The 25,000-nt window shown below is 38.8% G+C and overlaps 2 protein-coding genes across 5 annotated transcripts in view; both read right to left on the bottom strand.

Moving 5' to 3' along the window:
* LOC145651273 (uncharacterized) overlaps positions 1 to 15,691 on the bottom strand; it is a 37,407-nt gene extending 21,716 nt beyond the window's left edge. The window contains exons 1-10 of one of the 3 annotated variants that reach the window (XM_081697157.1): positions 15,551 to 15,691; positions 14,622 to 14,966; positions 14,046 to 14,397; positions 12,559 to 12,666; positions 12,371 to 12,460; positions 11,461 to 11,547; positions 10,169 to 10,225; positions 8,072 to 8,149; positions 7,808 to 7,867; positions 2,546 to 2,635 (exon numbers count right to left, since the gene is read on the bottom strand). In XM_081697157.1, the coding sequence (XP_081553283.1) occupies positions 2,546 to 2,635; positions 7,808 to 7,867; positions 8,072 to 8,149; positions 10,169 to 10,225; positions 11,461 to 11,547; positions 12,371 to 12,460; positions 12,559 to 12,666; positions 14,046 to 14,358 (883 nt within the window). In that variant the 5' untranslated portion in view covers positions 14,359 to 14,397; positions 14,622 to 14,966; positions 15,551 to 15,691. The remainder of the gene's footprint in view (positions 1 to 2,545; positions 2,636 to 7,807; positions 7,868 to 8,071; positions 8,150 to 10,168; positions 10,226 to 11,460; positions 11,548 to 12,370; positions 12,461 to 12,558; positions 12,667 to 14,045; positions 14,398 to 14,621; positions 14,967 to 15,550) is intronic. The other 2 variants (XM_081697159.1, XM_081697158.1) reach the window with 2 other exon arrangements.
* A 3,138-nt stretch (positions 15,692 to 18,829) lies between these two features.
* The window catches only part of LOC145651347 (uncharacterized), an 8,329-nt gene continuing 2,158 nt past the window's right edge, over positions 18,830 to 25,000 (bottom strand). The window contains exons 1-4 of one of the 2 annotated variants that reach the window (XM_081697973.1): positions 22,473 to 25,000; positions 21,387 to 21,500; positions 20,576 to 20,754; positions 18,830 to 19,399 (exon numbers count right to left, since the gene is read on the bottom strand). The exon at positions 22,473 to 25,000 is cut by the window's right edge and continues 2,156 nt beyond it. In XM_081697973.1, coding sequence (XP_081554099.1) covers positions 19,376 to 19,399; positions 20,576 to 20,754; positions 21,387 to 21,500; positions 22,473 to 22,542 — 387 coding nt within the window. In that variant the 5' untranslated portion in view covers positions 22,543 to 25,000 and the 3' untranslated portion in view covers positions 18,830 to 19,375. Of the gene's footprint in view, positions 19,400 to 20,575; positions 20,755 to 21,386 lie in introns of both variants that reach the window. The other variant, XM_081697974.1, reaches the window with a different exon arrangement.

The following is a 25,000-nucleotide window of genomic DNA, read 5'->3' as shown; positions in this document are numbered from 1 at the left end:
GTTCCTTCATATTTTAAATATGCTATCATTCAGCCTTTAATGGAAAAAGCCTAATTTAGACCCTGCTGTGCTTAAGAACTATAGGCCCATATCTAAACTTCTGTTTTTATCAAGAATATTTGAGAAAATTGTGGCCAAATAACTCTGCAGCTTTGGAGAGACACATTGTTATGACAAGTTTCTGGATTTCAGAGAGGACCCTCCACTGAGACTGCATTTTTTATGTCTTCTGATGTGGGTGATTGTACTGCACTGATGATACTCAACCTCAACTCTGCATTTGACACAGTTGACCGTTATATTTTAATTAAGAGGTTACAGGACTGGGTGGGTATATCAGGTGTAGCCTTAGACTGGATTATATCTCATCTCACTGAGAGAAGTTTTACTACATCTATTGTTGACTTTAAGCCTGTGTCCTCCCCGACTATCCTGTGGTGTGCCGTAGCATTTTGTTTGGGGCCCATGCTATTTTCTTTATATTTACTGCCTCTGGGACAGATCATGGAAAAGTTTAATATTGCATATCACATATTTACTGATAATATCCAACTTCATTGTACATTCAAACCTAATGAGGTTCACAGGGTAGCTGAGCTTTTAGATTGCCTGGATGCAGTTGGACTGGACTACGTATATCTTCATGCATCTTTATGCTGAAAAGACTGAGGTTTTGATTGTTGCTCCTGATGAGGTCAGCCCCTTGACTAAGCAAAGCTTTGGACATTTTTCCTCTGCTGCACACCTTAGCATACATAATTTAGGTGTTGAGATGCTAATACATGTTTTTATTTCATCGCTCACTGACTACTGTAATGTTCTCTTAACTTAGATCTGCTCTAAATCATCTCCAGCTATTACTCAGTGGGTCAATAAAACAATCCCACATATTCCCCTCACAGAAATCTCTCCACTGGCTTTCTGTTTTCCAATTTAAGATTCTAACTATTGCATATAGAGTGTTGCATGGTCAGGCCCCTGCCTGTGTGTCTGAACTACTCTTTCTTCACATACCAGCTCACGCTCTCAGATCAGGTGAGTTAGGTCTTTTATATGTTCCACGGATCAGATCAGGTGAGTTAGGTCTTTTATATGTTCCACGGATCAGATCAGATGAGCTATGTCTTTTAAGTGTTCCACAGATCAGGTCAGGTGAGCTAAGCCTTTTATATGTTCCACAGACACATCTAAAGGCTCATGGAGACTCACCATTTGCGGTGGTAGCACCCACACTGCGTGGTATTGTGTTTTACTGTTGTATTGTGGTTTTATGTTGTGTCTTATCTTGTCCTACTTGTGGTTTTACTACCCTGTAATCTGAATTTGCAAAGCACTTTGTGACTCTTGTCTACGATAAGTGCTATATAAATAAACATTACTTACTTACTTACATACCATAACCTCTGCTTTCTCTGTTTGCCTTCTGTTTGTGCTGATCTCAGACCAGCTTGAATTATTTTTATTTGTGCCAGGCAGTCTATCACAGTGGTTGAGGCATCTTTTGTGTTTTGAATTTGATTTTTTGTTCTCCTTTTTGTCTCGCTAGTCCTTTAATGGACTAATGGTACTTCCATCTGCATCTATGCATTATCTAGTACTCTTGAGTTGTCACTATTGCATGTTTATTGGAACCTTGCACATTTTAAACTTCTTAAACAGGTTTATGTTTTAAACATCCATGTGATGTTTACTGTGTTGAGGTACACAATGAGATCTTCGGAGGGTAGGGCTAAAGCCCAAGTCCCTTCCCTTCAGTGGACCCGCCAGCAAGACTGGAGGGGTCTGCCCAAAGCCTCTGAGGCACACTGCCTCTGGGGCACTCCAAGAGTGATAGAGGAGAGGAGGACCGTTCGGGGGAGGAGCACGCCTGGAACCAGGGCGGACGTGCACCCCCGCGTGTCCGTTGAGGCCGAGGACACGTCACAGCGCCTTATGTCTGTGTGGAATGGCGCTAGTGTTTGTGTATGTGTGCGCCTTGTGTATGTGTTTAGGCGCGTCACGACGTGGGGAAGCGTCGGGAGCCGAGCCCCTAGGGAGGGGTCGTTGTCGAGGACTGCTACACTTTACGTGGAGTGTTAAGGACTGCCCTGAAAGAGACAGTGAGTCTGCCTTTCTCCCCTGTGCACAGAAGTCTCCCTGGGTGGTAGTTCCTGGCCCGCCTTGTGTTGGGTGGGCACTGGGCATTGTCGTGCAGTGTCTGTCTGTGTGTGCATGGTGGGCCGGGATGTGCTGCCCAGGTATAGGACGCTTCAGGAGCCACACCCTTTGGGAAGGGGTACTGTCACGGAAGGCTCCTCCACCCTTGAGTCACGTGGTATGGCCCGCTGTGTGCAGGGGGACTCACACATGTCAGGGATTAATGTTAAATGTTAGTCTGTCTACTTAAACCCCTGCCAGTATATGATCCCCATTGGTCATTGTTGCCCTGTAATGTTGAAACGTCTGTGTAGCTGTTATGCCTGTTTGTATCATCTTCCACACTATGAAAAATGTTTAAAATATTAAAATTCCTTCTAGCAAACAAAGTACTGATAAACACTGTTACCTTTTTCATCTCCTCTCCAGTTGACAATGAAGAAAACTGAAATTAAACTGATGCCAAACAGAAATCCTCTTGATATTCTAAACAGGAAATCTGCAAATGAAAAAAATATGAACATATAAACTCAGTTGTAAACCACAGACAACTGTGTCATGGTAATGAACAGTGAGCATGGGTTAGTGGCCCTTGTAAAACCCCCTCTTGTTGCAGTGTTTAACTGACCAGAGAGGCACAGCAGTTCTTGACTGAGTCTACAATATACTCTGCTAGGGACACACAGTGAAAACACTGCGTTGCTGTGCTAACTTTAATAAGCTTTAAGTATCCCTCCCACTTAGGTGAATTAGATGGATCAAACATTACTGATAATATTGCTCCCAGAACACTCCTGCAGCACCCAAACCCCAGCCATGATCACATACTCCACCTCTCAAGCTTCCTAATTCTCACCTCTTCCATGTGTCTCTTCCAGCCAGCTCATGTATATATTGCTTTCTCACACATGCCTTGCAAAGTCTTATCAGTGCTCCTATATTTTAAAGCTTTTCTATTCCTGTTGTCCTGTCTGTTTGTATCATGTATGTCCCCATGTATGTTATATCTTATATTATGATTTTATATATTATGATTTTCTGCTAGACACTTTTGCTGATTGGATATTGTATTTTTATCTCTACCTGCTTTTTGGATTTATGACTCATGATTCTAAATAATAAATAAATGGCCTCATCATTTTACTCCTGCATACAACTCTCTTCCAATATGTTCGTCTGAAAAAATGCGCTTGTTTTTGAACCTCATCAAATAAATCAGTCCACTTATATAGCACATTGTAATTACTTTAAATTTCAGCTTTACATAGGCAGAGGTGGGTAGTAATGTGCTACATTTACTCCGTGACATTTATTTAAGTAACTTTTTTGAAGAAATTGTACTTTTAAGAGTTGTTTTAAAAGAAGCCACATTATACTCTTATATTTGCAAAGTCTAAAAATTTACTCCATTATATTTGTCAGTATTCCTTCCATTACATTTTAAAATAATTTTTATATTTTGTATGTTTTCACCACAACTGAGTTAAATCCTTAAAGATGATCGCTGAGTTAAATCTCTAAAAATGATCACTGAGTTAAATCCCTCAAGATGATCGCTGAGTGTTGCCATTTTGCTTCAGTAAGTTAGACATTTGGACAGTTGACCGACATAATGAACAAGGAACAGACACAAAGTGGATACTCTTGAGGTGTTCAAAGCCACAGAAATCCATGTTGAAACGCAGGCAGATTGTACTCCATCAGATTTGACATTGGTCACCCAGGGCAAAAGAGTACTGTACAATATTAGGAACAGTGAGTTGTCCCCCTTCCTTATTAGACTTAGAGAACCATTGAAATGAATACATGTGGATTTTGCAGGGCCAACTGACAGCCACATGTTCAATGTCATGGTCACTGCCCATGCAAAGTGGCCAGAGGTGCAAATTACAAACAAACCCAGACAGGACCAGTCGAGGGCTACAAATTCTATTCAGCCACTATGGAATACCTGAAGTTTGTGTCATTGACACTGGACCTCAATTCACTGCACATTAAAACATTACATATTTTATAGCTGACTATGTTAAACATGTTCAGCCCCATATCACCCAGCCACCAATGGGCAGGTTTGCACAAACTCTCAAGCATGCTCTTAAATCCTCAAAGGGCTTGACCCCTGTCCAGAAACAGCCCAGACCTGTCCCGCAACAGTCTAGACCTGTTCAGCAACAGTCAGAAACATTTTTGCTGACATTTTGCAATACTCTGCAGCTTGAGGGAGTGAGAAAGAATGCTTTTTTTCTGGGCTGTCAGTTACACACTCAGACCCAATGTGATATTGGCTATGAGACACACATTGGACTCCCAGATTCTCCTCCTGGCCTGCATAATTGAAACAGCAACAGTTTACAGTTGGAGATGCAGTGCTGCTCCATGATGACAGAGAGGATAAGAGATGGACACCAGGAGTGGGGACCAATCAATGTGCGCCTGTTTCTTACACTGTGGTTTTTGGTGCTACAGAGGTATGGCAACGTCATGCCGATCGGTTTAAACCCCATCAGAACTAACCACACCTCATAATTTGCATGCACTTTTTAATAGCTCTGCATAAAAGTATGAATACAAACAGCAGATTTCTTTTCTGGTTGTTATAAAACCACAATATTTCTATAGTGCTGGTGTCATGAGTAGTTCTAGAGATAGTACAGACACATAAGTTGCTACTGTAATGTGGGAGTCGAGGTAGGATGCACAAACTAGCTGTGTCACACACACAGACGTTTATTTCATACACTTAACAAAACAAGCACAATGAAGACTGCTAAAAACGACCTCTGAAGCACAATGAAGCACAATGAAGCACAATGAAGCACTCTGCTTATGTGGGCTCAAACACCAACCAACACCAACGACTAAACAGGACTTTATATACATGCACAGTAACAACGTAAAACAAAGAACAGGTGTGATACACGGAAAGGGCGTGGCCATGCAAATGAACACACACACACACACAGGAAGATGTCTGGGACGAGGAGGCCGTGCCGTGACAGCAACCTTACTAGGCCAACATGATCATAATTAGTTTTTTAACATTTGTTTGCACTGTTCAGAAGGTGAATGTGTGTGATTTGAATTAATCTCTATGAAGTTTATGCTACACTCACCTACGCATGTGGAAACAAAAAACAGCGTAAAAAATGGAGCAGGACAAATGAGGCCATGTTTTAACGGCTCTGAATCACACATATTTAGGACTGAAACATGTATTAAAATGGAATGGCACCTGTTCTATGAGAAGGGCATTAGAATAAGCACATAGAAATTTGGAGTAATCAGAAGACATGAGGTCAGGTCCACTGTTACACTCCCGACAATCATACACCTGTATCACTGTTACACTTCCTACAATCATACCCCTGTATCACTGTTACACTCCCTACAGTCACACCCCTGTATCACTGTTACACTCCCTACAATCACAACCCTGTATCACTGTTACACGCCGTACAGTTATAAAGTAAGATCTCACCATCCATCTAGCAAATCAGACCACAACAACATTTTTCTCAAAGGCCAAAGCGAGCTATCAGTCACCACACTTCAGGATACACTTTGATGTTCTGGCTGGGACATGTTCCAGCACTGATGGTTGTGATACATTTATTTATGTGGTGCACTGGTGGATGACACTGTGCCACTAATTATCATCTAAACCGTCCCAAATCCCATATGATGAAAAGACTGTTCATGATGCTATTAAGAATTAATACAAAAGAGCATCATTACACAGAGAAGGGTGTGGGGTCTACCACACCAGGCAGGCTGTGCAAAGATGCCCTGATACAGGTGCTGGAGATACAGACTGGAAAATGGTGGTGGTGAACAAACAGCAGAAGAGGGCCGTAGTGATACATGTGGCAATCTGGAGTGAAAGCAACATCAGGAAAAAGGAACATGAGAAGCTCGAGAAATACCAAGGGATGAAGGAAGAGCTAGAAGAGATGTGGAAGGTGAATGGAACAAAAGAGCATCATTACACAGAGAAGAGTGGTGAGGGAGGCTAAGAAAGCTTCAGGGACAAGCTGGCATCTCTATTCCAGCTGAGTGATTCCAGGTGCATATGACAGACTGAAAATGACAATATGCTACAAACAAAAACCCTTAAGATGAGTGTTGACACTTTATTGGCCTCATACAAACAGATTTATTTTTAAGATATTATGCTGAGTAAAAAACAAACAAAACAAACAAATGAAAACCAACAAAAAAATGTAATTTATGTTAAACCTGTATATAGGGTAGATTTAATTAATTTATGAAGTGTTGTCAGTGACTGTAGCATTAAGATTTAATTACAGTAAGTATGGATTCACATAGGTCAATTTTAAAATACCATTTTGTTGTTCTCTCTCTCTCTCTGTCTCTCTCTCTCTCTCTCTTTCTCTCTAGAAGGATGTTTCATGCCATGTGATATGTGATAAATCAAAACAGGAAGGGGAAAGTGACCACTATACAGAGGTGGTCTGAAGAACAGACCTGCACAAGACATCAGCCCCCTTGAGTCTGTATCAGCAGATTAAACTAGAGAATCAAAGTCAAGCATGGAGTTGGACTACAACAATAAAAGTCTCAGTAAGAGCCATGATTGGCTCTTCAAGGACTGTTAACTGTCTCACATGTGGTAAGATGTTTTCATTCCTGAGGGGAGAGATAGCATACTCAGAGAAAGACATGAATAGCGTCACGATCAGTCCCTCCCGGGTTCTGTGTTCCGTGTTTTTCCCTGTCTTGTGTTTCTTAGTTCCGTGCCATAGTTTCGTTTTCTCTGCCCCTCGTTTGATTTTCCACACCTGTCCCTCATTAAGTTCATGTATTTAAACCATGTCCTGTTCCCTGTGTTTTTGGCTGTTCATTGAATTTGTTTCGCTGTTGTTGTTTCTTGAATCTATGTTCCAAATCCTTCATTTTTGTTAGTCTGTCTTGTTTAGCCCCAAGTGTTTTCCTAGCCATTTGCCTTCGTGTGTTTTTGTTTGTTAGTCATGTATCCACATACTCTCCGTGTTGGCTCCATAACCCTGGACTGCCTTAACGACTCTGATTTTGGATTTTCCCTGAATAAATCTCGCTCTGCTCCGCACATACGTCTGCCTCCTTACCGCTCAACGTTACAAATAGAAACCTTAGGTGATGTTTGTCTTGTCTGAATTCATTTTAAATAACTTTTTAATTGTTATTAATTGTATTTTTGTGGGGATTTTTTGGTATTATTCAAACCATTTTTGAAGATTGATAAAATGTATTTTGTTGGATAAGTTCCTAACAAACCTAACAAAATCAATTAGTGTATGTACTGATTTAATTTTTTCCCTCTAGTTCTTATGTAGTGGCACATTACCTGTTACCTGTTGTCAAGTCTAACATTCTCTCTCAACTTCTCTAACTGTCAACTTCTCTATCTGTCATTTTGACACTGAACGTTTTATTAAAATGTACATTGTGTACACAATGTCAAAGTTACTGCATGGTAAAAAAAACCTGTTTTCACTGGACTCTAATCTTGAGAAAGTAACGTTTATGTGAAGATAGTTCAGCACATTAACAGATCTATATAAGTGTTGTGAGTGAAAGATGACTAGGAATTTATTCAAAAGTACCTTCATAAAGAAAAAGTGTAGATGAGCTAACAAAAGTAAAGAATTTACAGCATTCCATTTTTACTTACAAAGACAATACCATAGGCCATCAGGCAATTTGTCTTCCAGACAGAAAGCCAAGAAAAAACCTGAAATAAAGAGAATGAGATTTACATCAACATTTCCTGGTTTTTCAACGCTGGCCTGTGACCCCGACTACGATTACGACCCCGAATACGATTATGGCATATGCCATGGAAAGGAATGTGACCACAGTAAAAAACATGACTGGCTACATAAGCAAGGCCCATGCTCACATACTTCATAATAACTTAGAACAATGAAACACCTACTTATGATGATCAACAGTGCTATAGCCCCAACAACAGCCAGCATGATTTTGTATTCCGTACCCCAGACACGCCACATCACTAGAGGAGAAAGAGGGAAAAATCATGAATGAAAGTCATTCTGCACAGGTCTGGTAAGCTTACTTTACTTTATTCCATTACATATTAGTGACTACCTGCTAGATCTGTAATTGAATACTTAAGACAAAGTATTTACTATAATAAAATAATGGAATCTGATGACTTTTAGAAATGCCATCAAGATAACATCTAGCATGCTAACTGTTGGCCGTTATCTCCAATTGATTTATAATGCAGTTGTCATGACCTTTGTTTGACAAAATTGACTGTCCATTAGTAAATGCTTGTTAAAGATTTTTTGCGTGAAAGTCAGCTAGTATAGTAGAGATGAATGGATGCATTTTGGCCACACTGAATACTGTTCTGTTCAGATGAGACTTTTCTGTTTTCTGCCATTATCTGGTTATAATTGTAATGCTAATTTTTCACTTGCACAAATTAATTTCTAAAATTGGACCTCACATTTTCAGCTTTAGGGCCATATTATTTCTTTATGCAGTGCTGCAGGTGAAATGGTACCTCATTAGGAAGAGAGCTGAGATTGGTCTGAAAATTTTGATATGTAATATATATGTATCATGCTATAAGTAAGAACCTTTAACGTGAAATTAACAAAATATGCAAAACAGAGAAAATGCCTATACTTCAGAGGGATAACGTCAACATGACGCTAAGAGCCTTCATAGAAAACTCAGTGGAGCCGTGGAAAACAACCCTAGAGGCCAATTTCCGACCAATAGTATGAGTCACCATCAAGCATGGGATTTACCAAGGAGATGCCCTGTCTCCGTTGCTGTTCTGCATGTGGCTGAACCCACTCAAGTGAAATCATCACCAAGAGTGTCTATGGATACCAGCTACGGAATCGATCAACGATCAGCCACCTCCTCTACATGTATGTCATCAAGCAGTATGTCAGAAGTGAATGAGACATCGGAAGGTAGCTAGAACTGAGGGGATCACACTACCAGGGGGTAATATAACAGATGTATAACAGCTGGGATAATAAACTGGCCTAATGAGAAAACAGAAGCCACTGACATCAAGACAAGGGAACTCCTCACAATGCATGGAGGGTTTCATCCCAAATCCAGCACACTGAGACTGTAGACTAAGCAGGAGGCGGAAGTGATAGTGGAAGTGGCTGATATGGAAGAATCCTACCAATGGCTGGAAAAGGCTGGATTGAAAGGCAGCACAGAGGCACTAGTCATGGCAGCACAGGAACAAGCTCTGAATACGAGATCAATAGAGGCTGGGGTCTACCACACCAGGCAGGCTGTGCAAAGATGCCCTGATACAGGTGCTGGAGATACAGACTGGAAAATGGTAACAGCTAACCAACTAGACATAGTAGTGGTGAACAAACAGCAGAAGAGGGCCGTAGTGATACATGTGGCAATCTGGAGTGATAGCAACATCAGGAAAAAGGAACATGAGAAGCTCAAGAAATACCAAGGGATGAAGGAAGAGCTAGAAGAGATGTGGAAGGTGAATGGAACTGTGATTCCCATGGTAATCAGAGCACTAGTGGCTGTGACCCCCAAACTGGGAGAATGACTCCAGCAGATCCCAGGAACAACATCAGACTTGGTCCAGGAGAGTGCAGTCCTGGGAACAGCTAAGATAATATGCAGGACCCTCAAGCTCCCAGACCTCTGGCAGAGCGTGAAGGAAAAAGACCACCTGGAGGGCAAGTGGGGAATTATATATATATATATATATAGTTTCCAGAGAAACGGAACCCTTCGGACAGAGGTCCATCAACAATTGCGTGAGTGTTTGAAACCTTCTGTTTCTCTGGAACCTCTGTTGTGTACTTTACTATAATTTTGAATATCTCTCTCTCTCTCTCTCTCTCTCTCTCTCTCTCTATATATATATATATATATATATATATATATATATATATATATATATATATATATATATATATACATTCGTAGACACACATATACAATTATACAAATATAAATATACAATTAAATGGCCATAAATGTAATAATTATGTAAACTTACCTGAATAAACAACAGCCAACATCACAATACCTTCTAATGAACTTAATAGTTTCATTCCTGAAAGAAAAAAGAAAATTCTCATATAAATGACTGATTATATCAAATTGAGGTCAGGACACCCGTTTTACAGACATCCTGGTATCCTGCTGTAGGATCTGGGTTCAAGAGCACTTTCAGTGACTGCAGGTCATTTAGGCTCTGAGACAACAGAGCTGTCCCACACCATTATACTCACTCTGTCACACTTCACACCATTATACACACCATTATACACAGTATCTTATTATTGAGCCATGTTGATGTCAAGAACACACTGAGGACTAGTCTTTACCTGTAATCATGGCATTGAAGGAAATCCAGTCATTTTTAGAAATATATATAAATATATATAATTAAAAAACTTTTTCCTTTGTGTAAAGTATATTTATTCTATCTCATCAAAGGGAAATTTAGAGATCTGGTACATGTAAACAAATATTTTGGACTGCTATTCACAAAACTGTCATTGCGCCTGATGTACTGTTTGAGTATCAAAGTTATCCCATAGCACATTTAGCTTCTCACATGTAAACATAAGTTATTGTCTGTAAGTTAATACTGACATGTACAGTCAACTAAAATGCAGTTTAACGGTGTGTTCTTTGGTGGAATCAGAAGGAAGTGTCACAATTATGTTGCACGAAAATCAAATATTTATCTAGATAAATCCTAATATTCAAATACTACCTAAGTAAATGCCAATGAATGAATGAAAACTTGATGTCAGGTATCTTTATCTACATACGTATCTACATAAGTTAGTCATGGCCCTCAGTGTGTGTCTTCCTACTAAGATGAAGTGGTACATGTCTCAGGAAATGCACGCATTCACCATTCCACTATTAAGCATTCAGTACGCACTCTTGATTTTATAATTACACTGTGACAAAGATAACAACCCTACTTGGCTCTTGACCTCAGTTCCTACAGGTGGCAAACACATGCCTCAGTCACAAGACCAAAGAGCTAGCACTCTCGCACAACAATCAAAGCACCCCTTTTAATCTCAAGGAGTGTGATGGTCTCATCACACCACCTTCTCCTTCAATGAGTGTGATGGTCTCATCACACCACCTTCTCCTTCAGTGCCATATCACTTCTGGCACCATTTGTGATGAGTGCAGTAACCACACCCAGGTCTCAAACCTTGGTACTACAGGGATAGTCGCTGCCCTCAGCCTTTGTCCCATTAATATTAAGTTATTAATCTGACAAACACTTAATTCAAGACAATATTTCTTGGTAAAACATACCTTTAGAAGTGAATGGAGAATAATACAGCAGTCGAAGAATCCTCGTGAGATTAATAGCTGAACAGACAGCTACCTCACTGAAAAATCCTGAAGCAAAATAAAAATAATTTTAATAAGTATTCTTCATATCCCAAATCAATATAAAATACAAACATTTACAATATGCTTTGAAAGCACTGGGATAGTTTAATTGTTCATACAGTATGTTTCTTCGCTCCAAAACTTTATTAAAAGACACAGTGACTGCGGTGCTTGAGCTGGTGGCTGTAATTTAATTGTCTTTGTTAGTATTTTTAAGGTCTGTTCACATGTTCTAATGTGCTGTCCCAGCGGATACAGTGGAGAATTTGTAGAATGAACCTTAAGACACTGCCATTGCATAATACAAAAGGTCATACAGTTATGGGAACTGTGTACTATTAACAGAGGAAGACTGTTGTAAAAATAGAATCTAACTATTTTGAGAAACTTTTTAGCCACTCATATACTATTGGTTGGTTGTGAAACTGTGCCCTATTCGATTTTTTAGTCTCTGGGACATTTTCGTAATCCATAAATAAAAAAGACCATGTTTGAGAATTTAGAGAATTCAAGCTGACATTCAATCTCAGGTGACCAAGGATCTGAGGGTGTAACAGACATGTCTAAAATCCCTTTGGACAATCTGCATGATGCATTTTGTGCTTGTTCTGGGGGAAAATGCTTGTTGATTGCATTTTATCCAGACAACCATTTCCTATACTGTTTCTAAGTTTATGTTTGAGAGGCCAATCCATTACTAAACTAGCATATATTATAGTTTTCTCAACTGTTAATGTCATTTGTGTGCCTTTGAAATTTTAACAGAGACTAGAATCAGTGTTTCCAAACACTACACAATGAAACTTCAAAAAGTCAGTTAAATACTTACCCTCAAGTTGTCCCCACAGGATGAAGGCAAGAAACATAACAATGTTTGGACAAAAGACGAGGACATGCTGTATTTTTATCATGTGGTTATCTGAAGAGATTAAGAAGAACTGTATTTAAGTTCCCTGCAGTATAAGAAAACTTCATTACCAAAAACATCAACAGTATTTAGATGAAGATCTCACGTACCGTCCAGTTTTAGACACGTCCATGGTATGCAGACAAGCAGAAGGGAAAGTCCACATAAACAAACAAAAGCACAGAGAAACAACTCCAGTTTGTGGATGGCAGAGAAACCTGTGGCAAAGACACATAATTACTTGTATTTAACTGTATGTGAAATGTATTTGTTCAGTGTACAAAGTCTAATTCACTGTAGGTCCCTGTAAAAAGAGCATGTAATAATATAATAAAGTATACAAGAAAATAAAAATATAAAACAACATTTAAAGGAATTTGATAAAATGGCAATAATTTAACAGTATATAAAATTAATAAAACAAGACAAACCAACAATGTAGGTCTCAGTGAGTTGTCCATTAAAAATAATAAAATAATAAATAGATTAAAAGATCAAAGATGCACTTTTGCATCCAGCTAAATGTCATTCCAACTTAAAAGGGAATATATTCTTATCAAATTCTGTTGATCTTTTGATCTATGAGGAGCACATGGCACAAGGCAGGAATCCGCTCTTGATAGTGTACACACACACACACACACACACACACACACACAAAGAGCAACAGTCCATTACAAGGTACATGCAGATGAACACACTCCTCACACAAGGCCAATTTAGAGATACCAATCAAGCTCACATGCACATTTTTGGAATGTGGAAGGAAACTCCACATAGACACAGAGAGAACACGTAAATTCCACACAGACACAGGGAGAACACATAAAATGAACACAGACACGGGGAGAACACGTGAACTCCACACAGACACAGCGAGAACACAAAAACTCCACACAGACAAAGGCCTGACAATAGTCCCAAGAATCCTGAAAGTACACATGGTCTCTTGCAGTTTTTTTTAGGAAAAGTGAACATGCCAGATTGTTATTTATTGATTTCTCCTCAGTTTCCAATACTGTCTAACCACACGTGTTAGTTAGGAAAATAACATTTTTGATTGTCATAACTAAATGGATAATTCCCTCAAACAATTACATTAATATTTATTTGTTTTGCTCATATTAATTTAATGGTGCCATTAATTTTGCACTTTAGGTATTTGAGCACATTCGCTGTTTATAGTTCCTTTTTAAAAATGGAAAATTGACTAAATAATTATGTCTTTTGACACCTGGTCACAACTTTTGGTGTTTTTAAACAGAGTATTTAAAAGAAGCCATTATGGTTTGCTTAATTCATTTTTCTCAGTGTATCTTTCTGTAAACGTGGGTTTGACATCTAAAGCTATCAACAAAGTTCATCATGGCCTGAGTTTTCATCACTTAGAATGTTGACAAGTATACCTTGCATATTACTAGATTACCAAATTTGAAAGGACATAATGGAAACATGTTTCTTTATAAAAAATCTAATATCATATTTTCAGAAACTTCTTGCCATTAGTTATTTAGTTCTGTTCATCTTTATTTAGACAAATGTGGAATGTCAGGCCCCATTCCTGTACATCCCTGCTACCATGGAGATGTTAACTTACCCAACTGCAGTACTTCCACAGATGTGTTAGCTGAGAACGCCTCATGGAGAACTTCACATATATACAGGCCTTTGTCTTCAGTTTGGATGTTCTTCAGTCTAAGTGAGAAGTTTCCTCTGTGGATTTCCTCAGAGCTGAAAAGCTCAACTCTGTCTATATATCTCTCATTAGTTGACTCTGGTTGAATTTCACCCTCTACAAAGAGCAATACTACAATATCTTGATCCATTTTTTTCCATGAGACCTGTTCAAGCTCCTCTGGGGGGATGTGGGAGTGTACAGAGCAGTTCAGAGTGGTGTCCCCCCCCCACATATGGAGACACAGCCTGTCCTCCAGACAAAGTTAAATACTCTGAAAAAATATATAAAACATTTGATATATTTCAGTTCAGCATTTCATTTTAAAACCTCAGGTCAGATAGTAAAATTTTATAATACATTCAGCAAAGTCTAAGAAACATCATGTGATTTAAATAAACAAGTGAAATAATGTCTAGAGCAGAGTTAAATCAAAATTATTTTCCCACAGAATACTCAATCTGTATGACAAAACAGTGTTAATAATAATTCACCCACCACTCATCTTTACTTCAATCAAAGTTTCATTAGATTCCTGGTTTCTGTAAACAACACACTTGTAAACTCCTGTATCCATAATGGTCACATCTGTTAGTAAGAGTGAGAAGTTTCCATGGGCGATGTCCTCAGTAAAGAAATGTGCCCTATCATGGTAAGCCTGGTCCTGAGACTCTGATCGACTCTCTCCATCTTGGAACAAATGCACTAAAGTTTCAGGGTCTGTTCTTCTCCACTCCACTTCCAGCTCTTCCACTGGTATGGGATTTTGAACATAACAGGGCAGCATCACAGAGCCTCCAAGCTGGACAGCCACAGGACCAGAGGGGCCCAATACACTGAACCCTAAAATAAATAGAAACATTGGTAAAGGAGTAATAGTTTTAGATTTGCATTTCAAAAAAAGAGATTTGGAGTTCAAAATAAACGATCTTGCTCCACTGGCTGTGTGCACTGTAACTGCACATAAAAACAAGTCGAAACGATTTTTTTTTTTTTTTTGGCTAGACACGCCTAGTCGTTGTTCTTATACAAGATCAGCAAGGCACCTTTAATCCCAGGTTCTCCTAGAATTATAAAAGATAGTAACCTCAATTTGAATAATACCGTACATCTGTTATTGTGTGAAAATATACTGACCTTAAGAATTTTGAGCATCAAAGTGCCGCAATCGACACTTTTTTGGTACGCATATTTAGCGATTAAAATTATTCATTTTTAAATGTATCGCTTTTAAAATATATTTCTTCCAGCGACCAGGTGTTTGTGTGGTTTTATTTCTAATCAAGAGTTTAAACGGGAAAGTAATCAGTATCGTTTACTTCGCTACGTTTAAATTACGCATTGGGCGCCATTTAAATCGACAGAACTTTAACAAACTAACGTAACTATAACAAACTAAAAATAACAATATTTAAATCAAAGCCTACCTTTACAGACGTGAACGGCGTTTGAGAGGAAAAAGTAAAGAATTGTGCCAATCTTCATGTTTGGAAAATGTTTTACCGTAAGATATGAGAACAGTTTTACTTTCACTTCCACATGTATGCGGAACAGTTGATGCCATACAGTTGTCGATTTTAACCAATCATATAACAGCAATTCGTGGCGAATCAACCTTTATTGAGCCAATCATTAACAGAAATTACTTGTTTATCTTTACTAACGTTACATTATTCACATAGTCAATCCAAAATGGTGTTTATGCATTGGACATTTTAAATGTTAGGATGCATGTTAAAATTATTTCAGAAGACACTACGAAGTAGTGGTACTTTAGTGGTACGAAGACACTAAAGACATTAAAGATATGAAGATAAAAGACAGTGAGGTGTTCTTTGGAAATAATGATAGGCTTAGAAATGCATCAAATAAGTCCGTGTGACTGTACAGTTTAGGTTTATAAAGGCATTCCTGTCATGTCACATGAGCAATCGACCCACGCTCCACCCTTCATTAATGTCTGTTGTGCAGGCTGTGGATATGAAGAGTTATGGACAACCACCAAACTGATATGAGGCTGTGGTTGGCTTCTTACTCATCTTTTTCTTATTCAAATGTCAAATTTTATAATTCCGTGTCAGTTAATATAGCTATGAATTTTGACAATTCCTAATTTATGAGAAGACACAAGTACAGTGTCTGATTGCAATTATATATACTTTATGTGCTTTTATCTGCTGACTGTGACTCTTAAATCAGAGTTATCTGACACAGACATGGCAAGAAGTGTAGTACTGTACTACAATCCTGAAAGAAAAGAATATGTATTGTTTGTTGTGACATTTTGAAAATAGATTATGAGCATTTATGCTCACTGGCCAACTGTGAGAGCATGTTATGGAAGCTCTGCACAAATGTTTTCTGTTAAATCTGACAATGTTATAAGAGAACAGACATGGTAGAACAAAAAAGGCCTGTCTCTCCAGGCATTTCTTTACTGTGACATGAGTATGGGCCCAAACATAACTACAGGGTCAGACAGCAATTTGGATCTTGTTGGTGTACCTTTATTTCCTGATTCTCTATTAAATTGGACAAAACATTATGAGAATAAATATAACAAACCAACAGAAACATAAATGATAAGAAATACTACTGTGTGTGAGAACTGAGAGCAAGAGCTGATTGGATTTTATGCTTATTTGTAGTCTCATATTGATCAAAGTCTGTTGAATCTGGCACAAAGGCATCAGTGTGAAGGTTTGCTGATCGGTATGTTGAACACCTTCAGACCAACATAATTAATAAACTGTCTTTCCAGTGGCAAGTGTTTATGAACATTACATTAATGGCATATCTGTTTGTATTGCCAGTGGGTTTCCAGATAAACAGGATGTTTTGAACAGAGGTCCTTCATCAGCTGTGCATGCAAAGTGTTTCTGAATTTCTAGGATGATGAACCAGTTTATATTTTAAAAAGTAGATGTTTGAATCATAACATTCGAGGGGTTCTAAAGTTCCAGCTCTTGAATGTGCATGGAATATAGCACATCCTGGCATGAGGATAACCTTATTGGAGGTTTCAGTGAAACCTAGACTCTCAGTTGTATGTGCAATATAACTCTTCACATTCCACGGCCTGCAAAACTCCCCTTACTCACAGCTATTAAGACTTAAGAACATTTGGACTGAGAATGAAAACTTTGCTTATGTTTTACCTGTTCAGAGAGTCGATGCACTGACCTATAAACAATCTGCTGTTAAGACTGCAGACTAAGTTAAGACTGCTGTTTGGTGCTGACATATCACTTGCGCTCACCACCTACAGCACAGGCTCACTGACACTCCACACCTGCAGCACAGGCTCACTGACTCTCCCCACCTGCTGCAGAGGCTCACTGACACTCCACACCTACAGCAGAGATCCCCCCATGTCTCCTATCACCAGAGGTGTCAGGCACCTCTCATTTGAGGGGGCACAAACAGACTATAGACAAAATAAAAAACAACACATAAGCAATTTTATAAATATAAAGCTTTACTAAATTATGAACATATATATACATATACAAAAGAACACATACACCCAAGAAGCTGTGTATACATGCGTGTACACAAACAACAGAGATGAAGTGAAAGACGCTAATCCCTGAAGTTTAAAGTCTTGCAATCCTTTTCACTTTCAGTGTTCAGTCAGTAGAAATGACTGATGTGTTCAGTCAGTAGAAATGATAATGTTCATAATTTGCTGTTGCATGATTACTGGTTAAGACATAAACCCCCTTTTTTAACTTTTTAAATGTGTTTAAGAAATGACATCAAAATCAGTTGTGATCTCGCAATGCAATCATATGATACAAATTAATTATATAATTTTAAAAGGGGGGGGGGGAATACCACTGCCAAGACAGAACACCTCCTGCACATGAGAAAGAACAGTCAGACTGCAGCTGGAATCCACCAGTAGCAGAATGTAACATGGACATGCTGTGTGGTCCAGCTGTGGACATGTGGAATATGATCATAGCTAAACTGCATCACACAGTATGTTAGCAGATATGAAAGTACCTAAAACCAGTATAAGAAACCAACAAACTGGTATATGCTGCTGCAGTAGTCATGGTTGAGAACCTTGACTATAAAATACAAACCATGACAAGGAAGACAACTTGGATGGAAGTCAACATCTGACAGAGCTCCAGAAGGGCATAAAGATGAAAGATGGTGTCTGACTATGGAAGATATTAAATGGGTGACCTATAACGGAGGCTCTAAAGTCTGCTAAACTGGTGAACACCACTGGTACCAAGACTGCAGAGATACACAAAAGAAACACCAGCTAAAAAACTAAAAAGTGCACTCTCAGTCAGAATTCAGCATAACTCTGACTGTGGATCCACCCAGAGCTGAAAGAGAACAGTACTGGAAGAACATATGGGAGAATGAATCATAAGATAACACTGGTGCTCAGTGATTAAACAGGGAAAACTTAAATCTGAGCAGGGCAGTGGGGACCCGTGTAAGCATTACTCTACTGTTAAAAAATTCTGTAATTAATAATAAATGCCAAAGCAAACAAACAGACACTTCAGATGTCATTGCTACCCTCATTGGTTTTGTCCACATTTTGTGAGCCTCACTACACACTGGGTCCTCCTAGTACGTAATAAAGCATAAAGCTGACAGGTGATTGGATTTGGATGTTTAGTACTTTCACTCCATTGGTCAGCTGCTCAAACAGCCATTATCTAAGGCCTTCGCATATATATATATATATATATATATATATATATATATATATATATATATATATATATATATATATATATATATATATATATATTTATTTATTTATTTTATTTTATTTATTTATTTTTCAGCTTTTTCTATGTGTTTTGGCTTTTCTCTACTTGCAAAGACTGCATAGCTCCTTCCATGATAAAGATATTCAGAAACTCAGTTTACAGTGTTGTCATGTAGACAGGGAAAATAAATTTTTGGCTTCATAAAGAGTGTGTGCTGTTATCCTTTTTGCAATGGTGGATGTAGCCAAAATAGCACTGGTTTTAACATTGGTAACAGGACTTGTTACAAATTTACACATAAATATACAGTTATTCTGTTCTAGTGTGAGACTGAGGAGAAACTCCACTTCAAGAAGGAAAACCTGTGCATGCAGACTAGGGCTAATGCCTCTTGTGGACTCCAGCGGTGGAAGCAGGCCATCTCATCTTCAAGCTTCTCATAACGTACTTGACCCCTCTCTCCATGGCAACGCAGACATTCATTCCAGGGGAAGGCTTTTCTGCAGGTCATGAATCTGTCATGTGACCACCCTAGAGACAGTATGATTAATATGCGTAATTTATTAATAACATACATTCTTCTTATTTATTTTACATTCATCTTTAGACATTAACAGTTCATCAGTTGACTACAGTGGTCCCAAAATTACAGTGGTAAAATTCTTGTGATGAAACATCCCATTTGTAATATGTTTACGCATTGACATAGTGAGTCAATGAGACCACAGTTACTTGGTGAGAGAGGCAAATAAATCTGATTATCATCTGCAAAGCTCTGGTAAGACATTCCAGAGTCTTGGACTAAATGGAAAAAAGCATTTTAACAGAACAGAACCCTGGGGGACCCCACATCTGCTCAAAATGTGTCCATTTCAACAAAGTAATTCGGGTTTGTTCCTGAGGTTTGTTCCTCATTGACAAGTCTATATAAAAGTACTTTACTTGATGGTGGCAAAGGCAGAACTGAGATAAAGTAATAGAAGCACAAATGTTTTTCTAGTATTTAAATGGATGTCATTAATCACAAAATGTATGCTGAACTAAAATTAGAACTACATGCATTCAGCTGGAGGCAAGACCATCAAATGTCCCTACTCTAAGGATGACTTTGAAGATGATTCTGATACATTTTTATACACAATAATTGTTTTTTATCTGTGGTTAATGTAAACCATGTGACTTCTCTGGCTCCTAATCCAGGGCCCTTTGACTCTCCCATGTTGCACAAACATAAATGTGGTATCAGCAAAGATCAAAGGTTACATCACTTCAGTTTTCCAAATGCAAACATGTAACTCATGCAAACAGTCTGGTTTTACACTTAATGTCATATGGTGTGACACTGGGTCATCTGTGTGAGCAGCACCCTGCCATACACATTCTAGCACTTATCTTCTCTTAAAACTTGCAAATAAACTAGGCTGTGTTTAACAGCGCATTTGGAACCATTGTGATAAATGAGGCCCTACCTCTGCTAAAACTCTTATTTACCCCCTGACTGTGTTTGTTTGTTTTTTTGTTTGTTTTTTGTTTGTGTTTGTTTGTTTTTGTCAGAATTACACTTCTATAGCCGTATATCAGAAACAGTGACTGTGCCTTCCATGATTAATACGCTACAGATGTTTATGTAAGTATGCCTTGCATGATGCACTACATACGTCTGTGTTTACTGTAGTGTGTGAAGAATGTGAGTGTGGGATATCCTACCTCTGCAGGATGCTGTGGTATTGAGTCCTCTACACGGTTCAGTTGTATTGCATCTAGCTCTTCTTCTTCTTCTTCTTCTTCTTCTTCTTCTTCTTCTTCTTCTTCTTCTTCTTCTTCTTCTTCTTCGTCTTCTTCTTCTTCTTCTTCTTCTTCTTCTTCTTCTTCATAATCTTCTTTATCTGTGTTTTAGACAAAATTTGAAGTTGAAGTTATATATCTGCTATAAACCAGTTGTTTTGATGTTCTACAGTAGTTTTAAATAAAATGTAATTCATTCTAGTTGTTAGCAATTTTACATAAATGCAATTTTAAATGAGAAACACATAGTGTTATGTAGTAGTATGGGGCTATGTTAAGATGGCATGTGCAACTGGCTGTTATGATGTTCTGTTGATAAAAGGGCTCGGTAATACACACCAGTCTGAGCTACCACAGTGGGGTCCATTAAGATTCATTAACCAGTTCAAGATGTTTTTACATCAACAAATGCTGGACACCTCTTCAATACTGAATACATGGGTCTGATTAGTGAAATAGCTGAATCAGATTACTGAACAGCTGGACCTGATTACACTGTCAGATTACTGAATGTCTTAGTCTGATTACTGATTACTTGGCCTGATTGTTAAATATTTCTTTATCTGATCAGTGAAACACCTGAGCCTGATTAGTGCAACACTAAGGTGTTACACTAGACACACTAGGAAAGGACTCCTGCAAAACAATCTCATAAACTGGAACAGACCATCTTATGCCCACTAGATCTTCTGTGATTATTTGTTTTGATGTTTCTGTGACTGTCTCCACCTACCTTTTTGTTTTGATAACTCCACTACAAAGATTGCAATAATATAGCCAATGGCAAACACCCATTCAAATGGAAGGAGAACCACTTGGAGATCTTCCATTGTTCGTTTACCATTTCCTAATGATTATAAACAAAAGAGGAAATGGAGTCCCTAATCAGTACTTTTCAATAATGCTAATGAAAAAATGAATTAATTATTCTACTATGATGAAGGTTAATATTGCAGAGTATTGTTAAAAATTTTACCATTGCAATGTGTGTGTTGGAAGTAAAAAGGAACTGTTATGTACACTGGCAGTCAAAAACCCTGTTACATGTGTCACACACTGATGTTGAGTAACCAGTACTGATGGGTTTAAAGAAATGTCCCTTCTGTTTACTTAAAGGATTTAAATTTTAAGAATGAGACAACTGCCTTTGGGAACTTGTATAAAAAGCTGTTCTTGCTTTACTGGCAGCAGAGACAAAATGGCTTCAATATTTAGAATAAACCAGAAAAATTGTGTTTGCAAAGGAAGTTATATTCATTACAAGAAACTGTTACTAGAGCTGCAGCCAGGACAGTGTGAGTGGGATCTTAACAAAGCCCACAGAGAGTGGATCATTAAAAGGAAGATTCCACTGGGTATGTTACTCTGGATGGGTTTAATACTGCTCCTCAGATCCAGGTTTCAATATCTATCACCAAATGAAACCTGAGAGAAGCTGAGGTATCTGTTTATGAGAAGGAAACCAATGCTCAGACACACACAAATGATTTGATCTGGATTTTTCCAGTGAACACACAGACTGGTTCGTCTGGATTTTTGCAGTGAACACACAGAGAGGTGTGTGGACAGTATTAAAGACTGTGTACAATGCAGTTTCTTTAGATCAGTTAGATAAAGTAAAACATGAAAGCTGTTAACAATAAGTGCTCAAGGATAGAAAAGGACCTATCAAATACTGAAAAATACCCTTGGTTGTCCTAGTATTTTTAAGCAATCCAGTTCTTGTACTATGAATTCACACAATCCACAATTTACTTTAGTTAATAAATTATAGTTTGTTGATAGTAGAAACATTTCTGGCAAGGCAATGTTTACTTACGTGCTGACAGGATCAGCTCTGCTGATAGTGTTATGGAGTTTATCAAAAAGAGAACTGCTGTTGCACACATACACAATTTAAATACCAGAGCTGTAATACAAGACCAAAAAAGAGAGGTTCCAAATACAATCCAGAATTCAACATACAATAATTAACTGTCCACAATACAGTTTGAAAAGGCAGTATTCAGAATACAGATACTTTATGCATTTTTAGGAGAATATCTCAGCAATAATAGCAGCAAATGGTCTACTAATGCATTTCCTATATGATAAGCCCAGTCATGGCTATTTATAATATATTTGACAAAAAAATCAGATTTATAATGAAGTATGTAGGCAAAAACCATTTTACTGAGCAGAAACTGGGAGGGAAAATCAAAGCTGACTACTGCTAATCTTTTCATATTGAGTGACTGGCCTTCTTAATAAATTCACCATTCAATGGCTAATAAATTCACCATTAAAAAGCACTAAGTAAGAAAACTTTCATTTTCTAACATTGACCAAAAGTGTGACAATTAATACTGACAGTACAGCACAGCCAATTCACTTATGCTTTTTTAAAATGTATCTGAATGTATTTTGAACAGGTTATTATTTTTATGCATTTTAAAAGAATATGTTACTAAGTACATTTGGGACAGTGTGTTCTGAATTTAGCCCATGCATGGCTTCAGGTGAAACAGGACAATTCTGGTTATTGAAATGTGGCAGTGCTGGCACTAGATCTGTGAGTGCTCAGACCATCACTAAAACAGCAGGGAGAAAAGGGCTCACAGACAGAAGTTTCCAGCACACTGTCTGGTGTTTTAGTCTGTTTTATAGAACACCTCTTTTCATTAGTGCAGTACAGTAAAAAGCACAGCTTTATAGTGCAGGCATACTTGGGATGGAAGCATACATATTGAAACACTTAGCAGGGGTCAGGATGGACCGTGGGCCCAGACAGTGATGTTTTGAGACACAGACACACAAACACACACACATCATACAGAACAGCAGTGCTGCCCTGTAACTCACACATATCAGACTGAAGAGCAGTGCTACCCTTTAACTCTCTCTCACTCACACACACACACACACACACACACACACACACACACACACACACACACACACACACACACACACACACACACACACACACACATCAGACAGGACAGCAGTGCTGCCATGTAACTCAAACTCATCAGACAGAACAGCAGTGTAACACACACACACACACACACACACACACACATCAAATAGAACAACAGTACTGCCTTATAACTCACACACATAAGACAGAACAGCAGTGTAAGACACACACACACACACACGTCACACAGAACAGCAGTGCTGCCCTGTAAGTCACACACATCAGACAGAACAGCAGTGTAACACACACACACACACACACACACACACACACACACACACACACACACACATCATACAGAACAGCAGTGCTGCCCTGTAACTCACACACACACACACACTTCAGACAGAACAGCGGTGTAACACACACACACCAGACAGAACAGCAGTGCTGCCATGTAACTCAAACTCATCAGACAGAACATGAGTGTAACACACACACACACACACACACACACACACATCAAACAGAACAACAGTACTGCCTTATAACTCAGAAACATCAGACAGAACAGCAGTGCTACCCTATAACTCACACACATCAGAGAGAACAGCAGTGCTACCTTTTAACTCACACACATAAGACAAAACAGCAGTGAACACACACACACATCAGATAGAACAGCTGTGTAACACACACGTCACACAGAACAGCAGTGCTACCCTGTAAGTCACACACATCAAACAGAACAGCAGTGTAACACACACACACACACACACACACACACACACACACACACACACACACACACACACACATCAGACAGAACAGCAATGCTGCCCTGTAACTCACACACACATCAGACAGAACAGCAGTGCTGCTCTGTAACTCACACAAACACACACACACACACAACGACATCAGACCGGACAGCAGTGCTGACTTGTGTAATTCACAATCATCAGACAGAACAGCAGTGTAACACACACACACATCAGACAGAACAGCTGTGCTGCCCTGTAACTCAAACACTTCAGTCAGAACAGCAGTGCTGCCCTGTAACTCACTCACACACACACACACACACACACAGACATCAAACAGAACAGCAGTGCTGCCCTGTAACTCACACACATCAGACAGAACAGCTGTATAACACACACACGTCACACAGAACAGCAGTGCTGCCCTGTAAGTCACACACACACACACTTCAGACAGAACAGCAGTGTAACACACACACACACACACACACACATCAGACAGAACAGCAGTGCTGCCCTGTAACGCACACACACACACACATCAGACAGAACAGCAGTGCTGCCCTGTAACTCACACACACATCATACAGAACAGCAGTGCTGCCCTGTAACTCACACACACACACACACACTTCAGACAGAACAGCAGTGTAACACACACACACACACACACACACACATCAG

This window comes from Electrophorus electricus, chromosome 15 (genome assembly GCF_041902795.1).
Source record: "Electrophorus electricus isolate QZ-2024a chromosome 15, ASM4190279v1, whole genome shotgun sequence".
Taxonomy (NCBI): domain Eukaryota; kingdom Metazoa; phylum Chordata; class Actinopteri; order Gymnotiformes; family Gymnotidae; genus Electrophorus; species Electrophorus electricus.
This window is presented reverse-complemented; position numbering and strand designations above follow the sequence as displayed.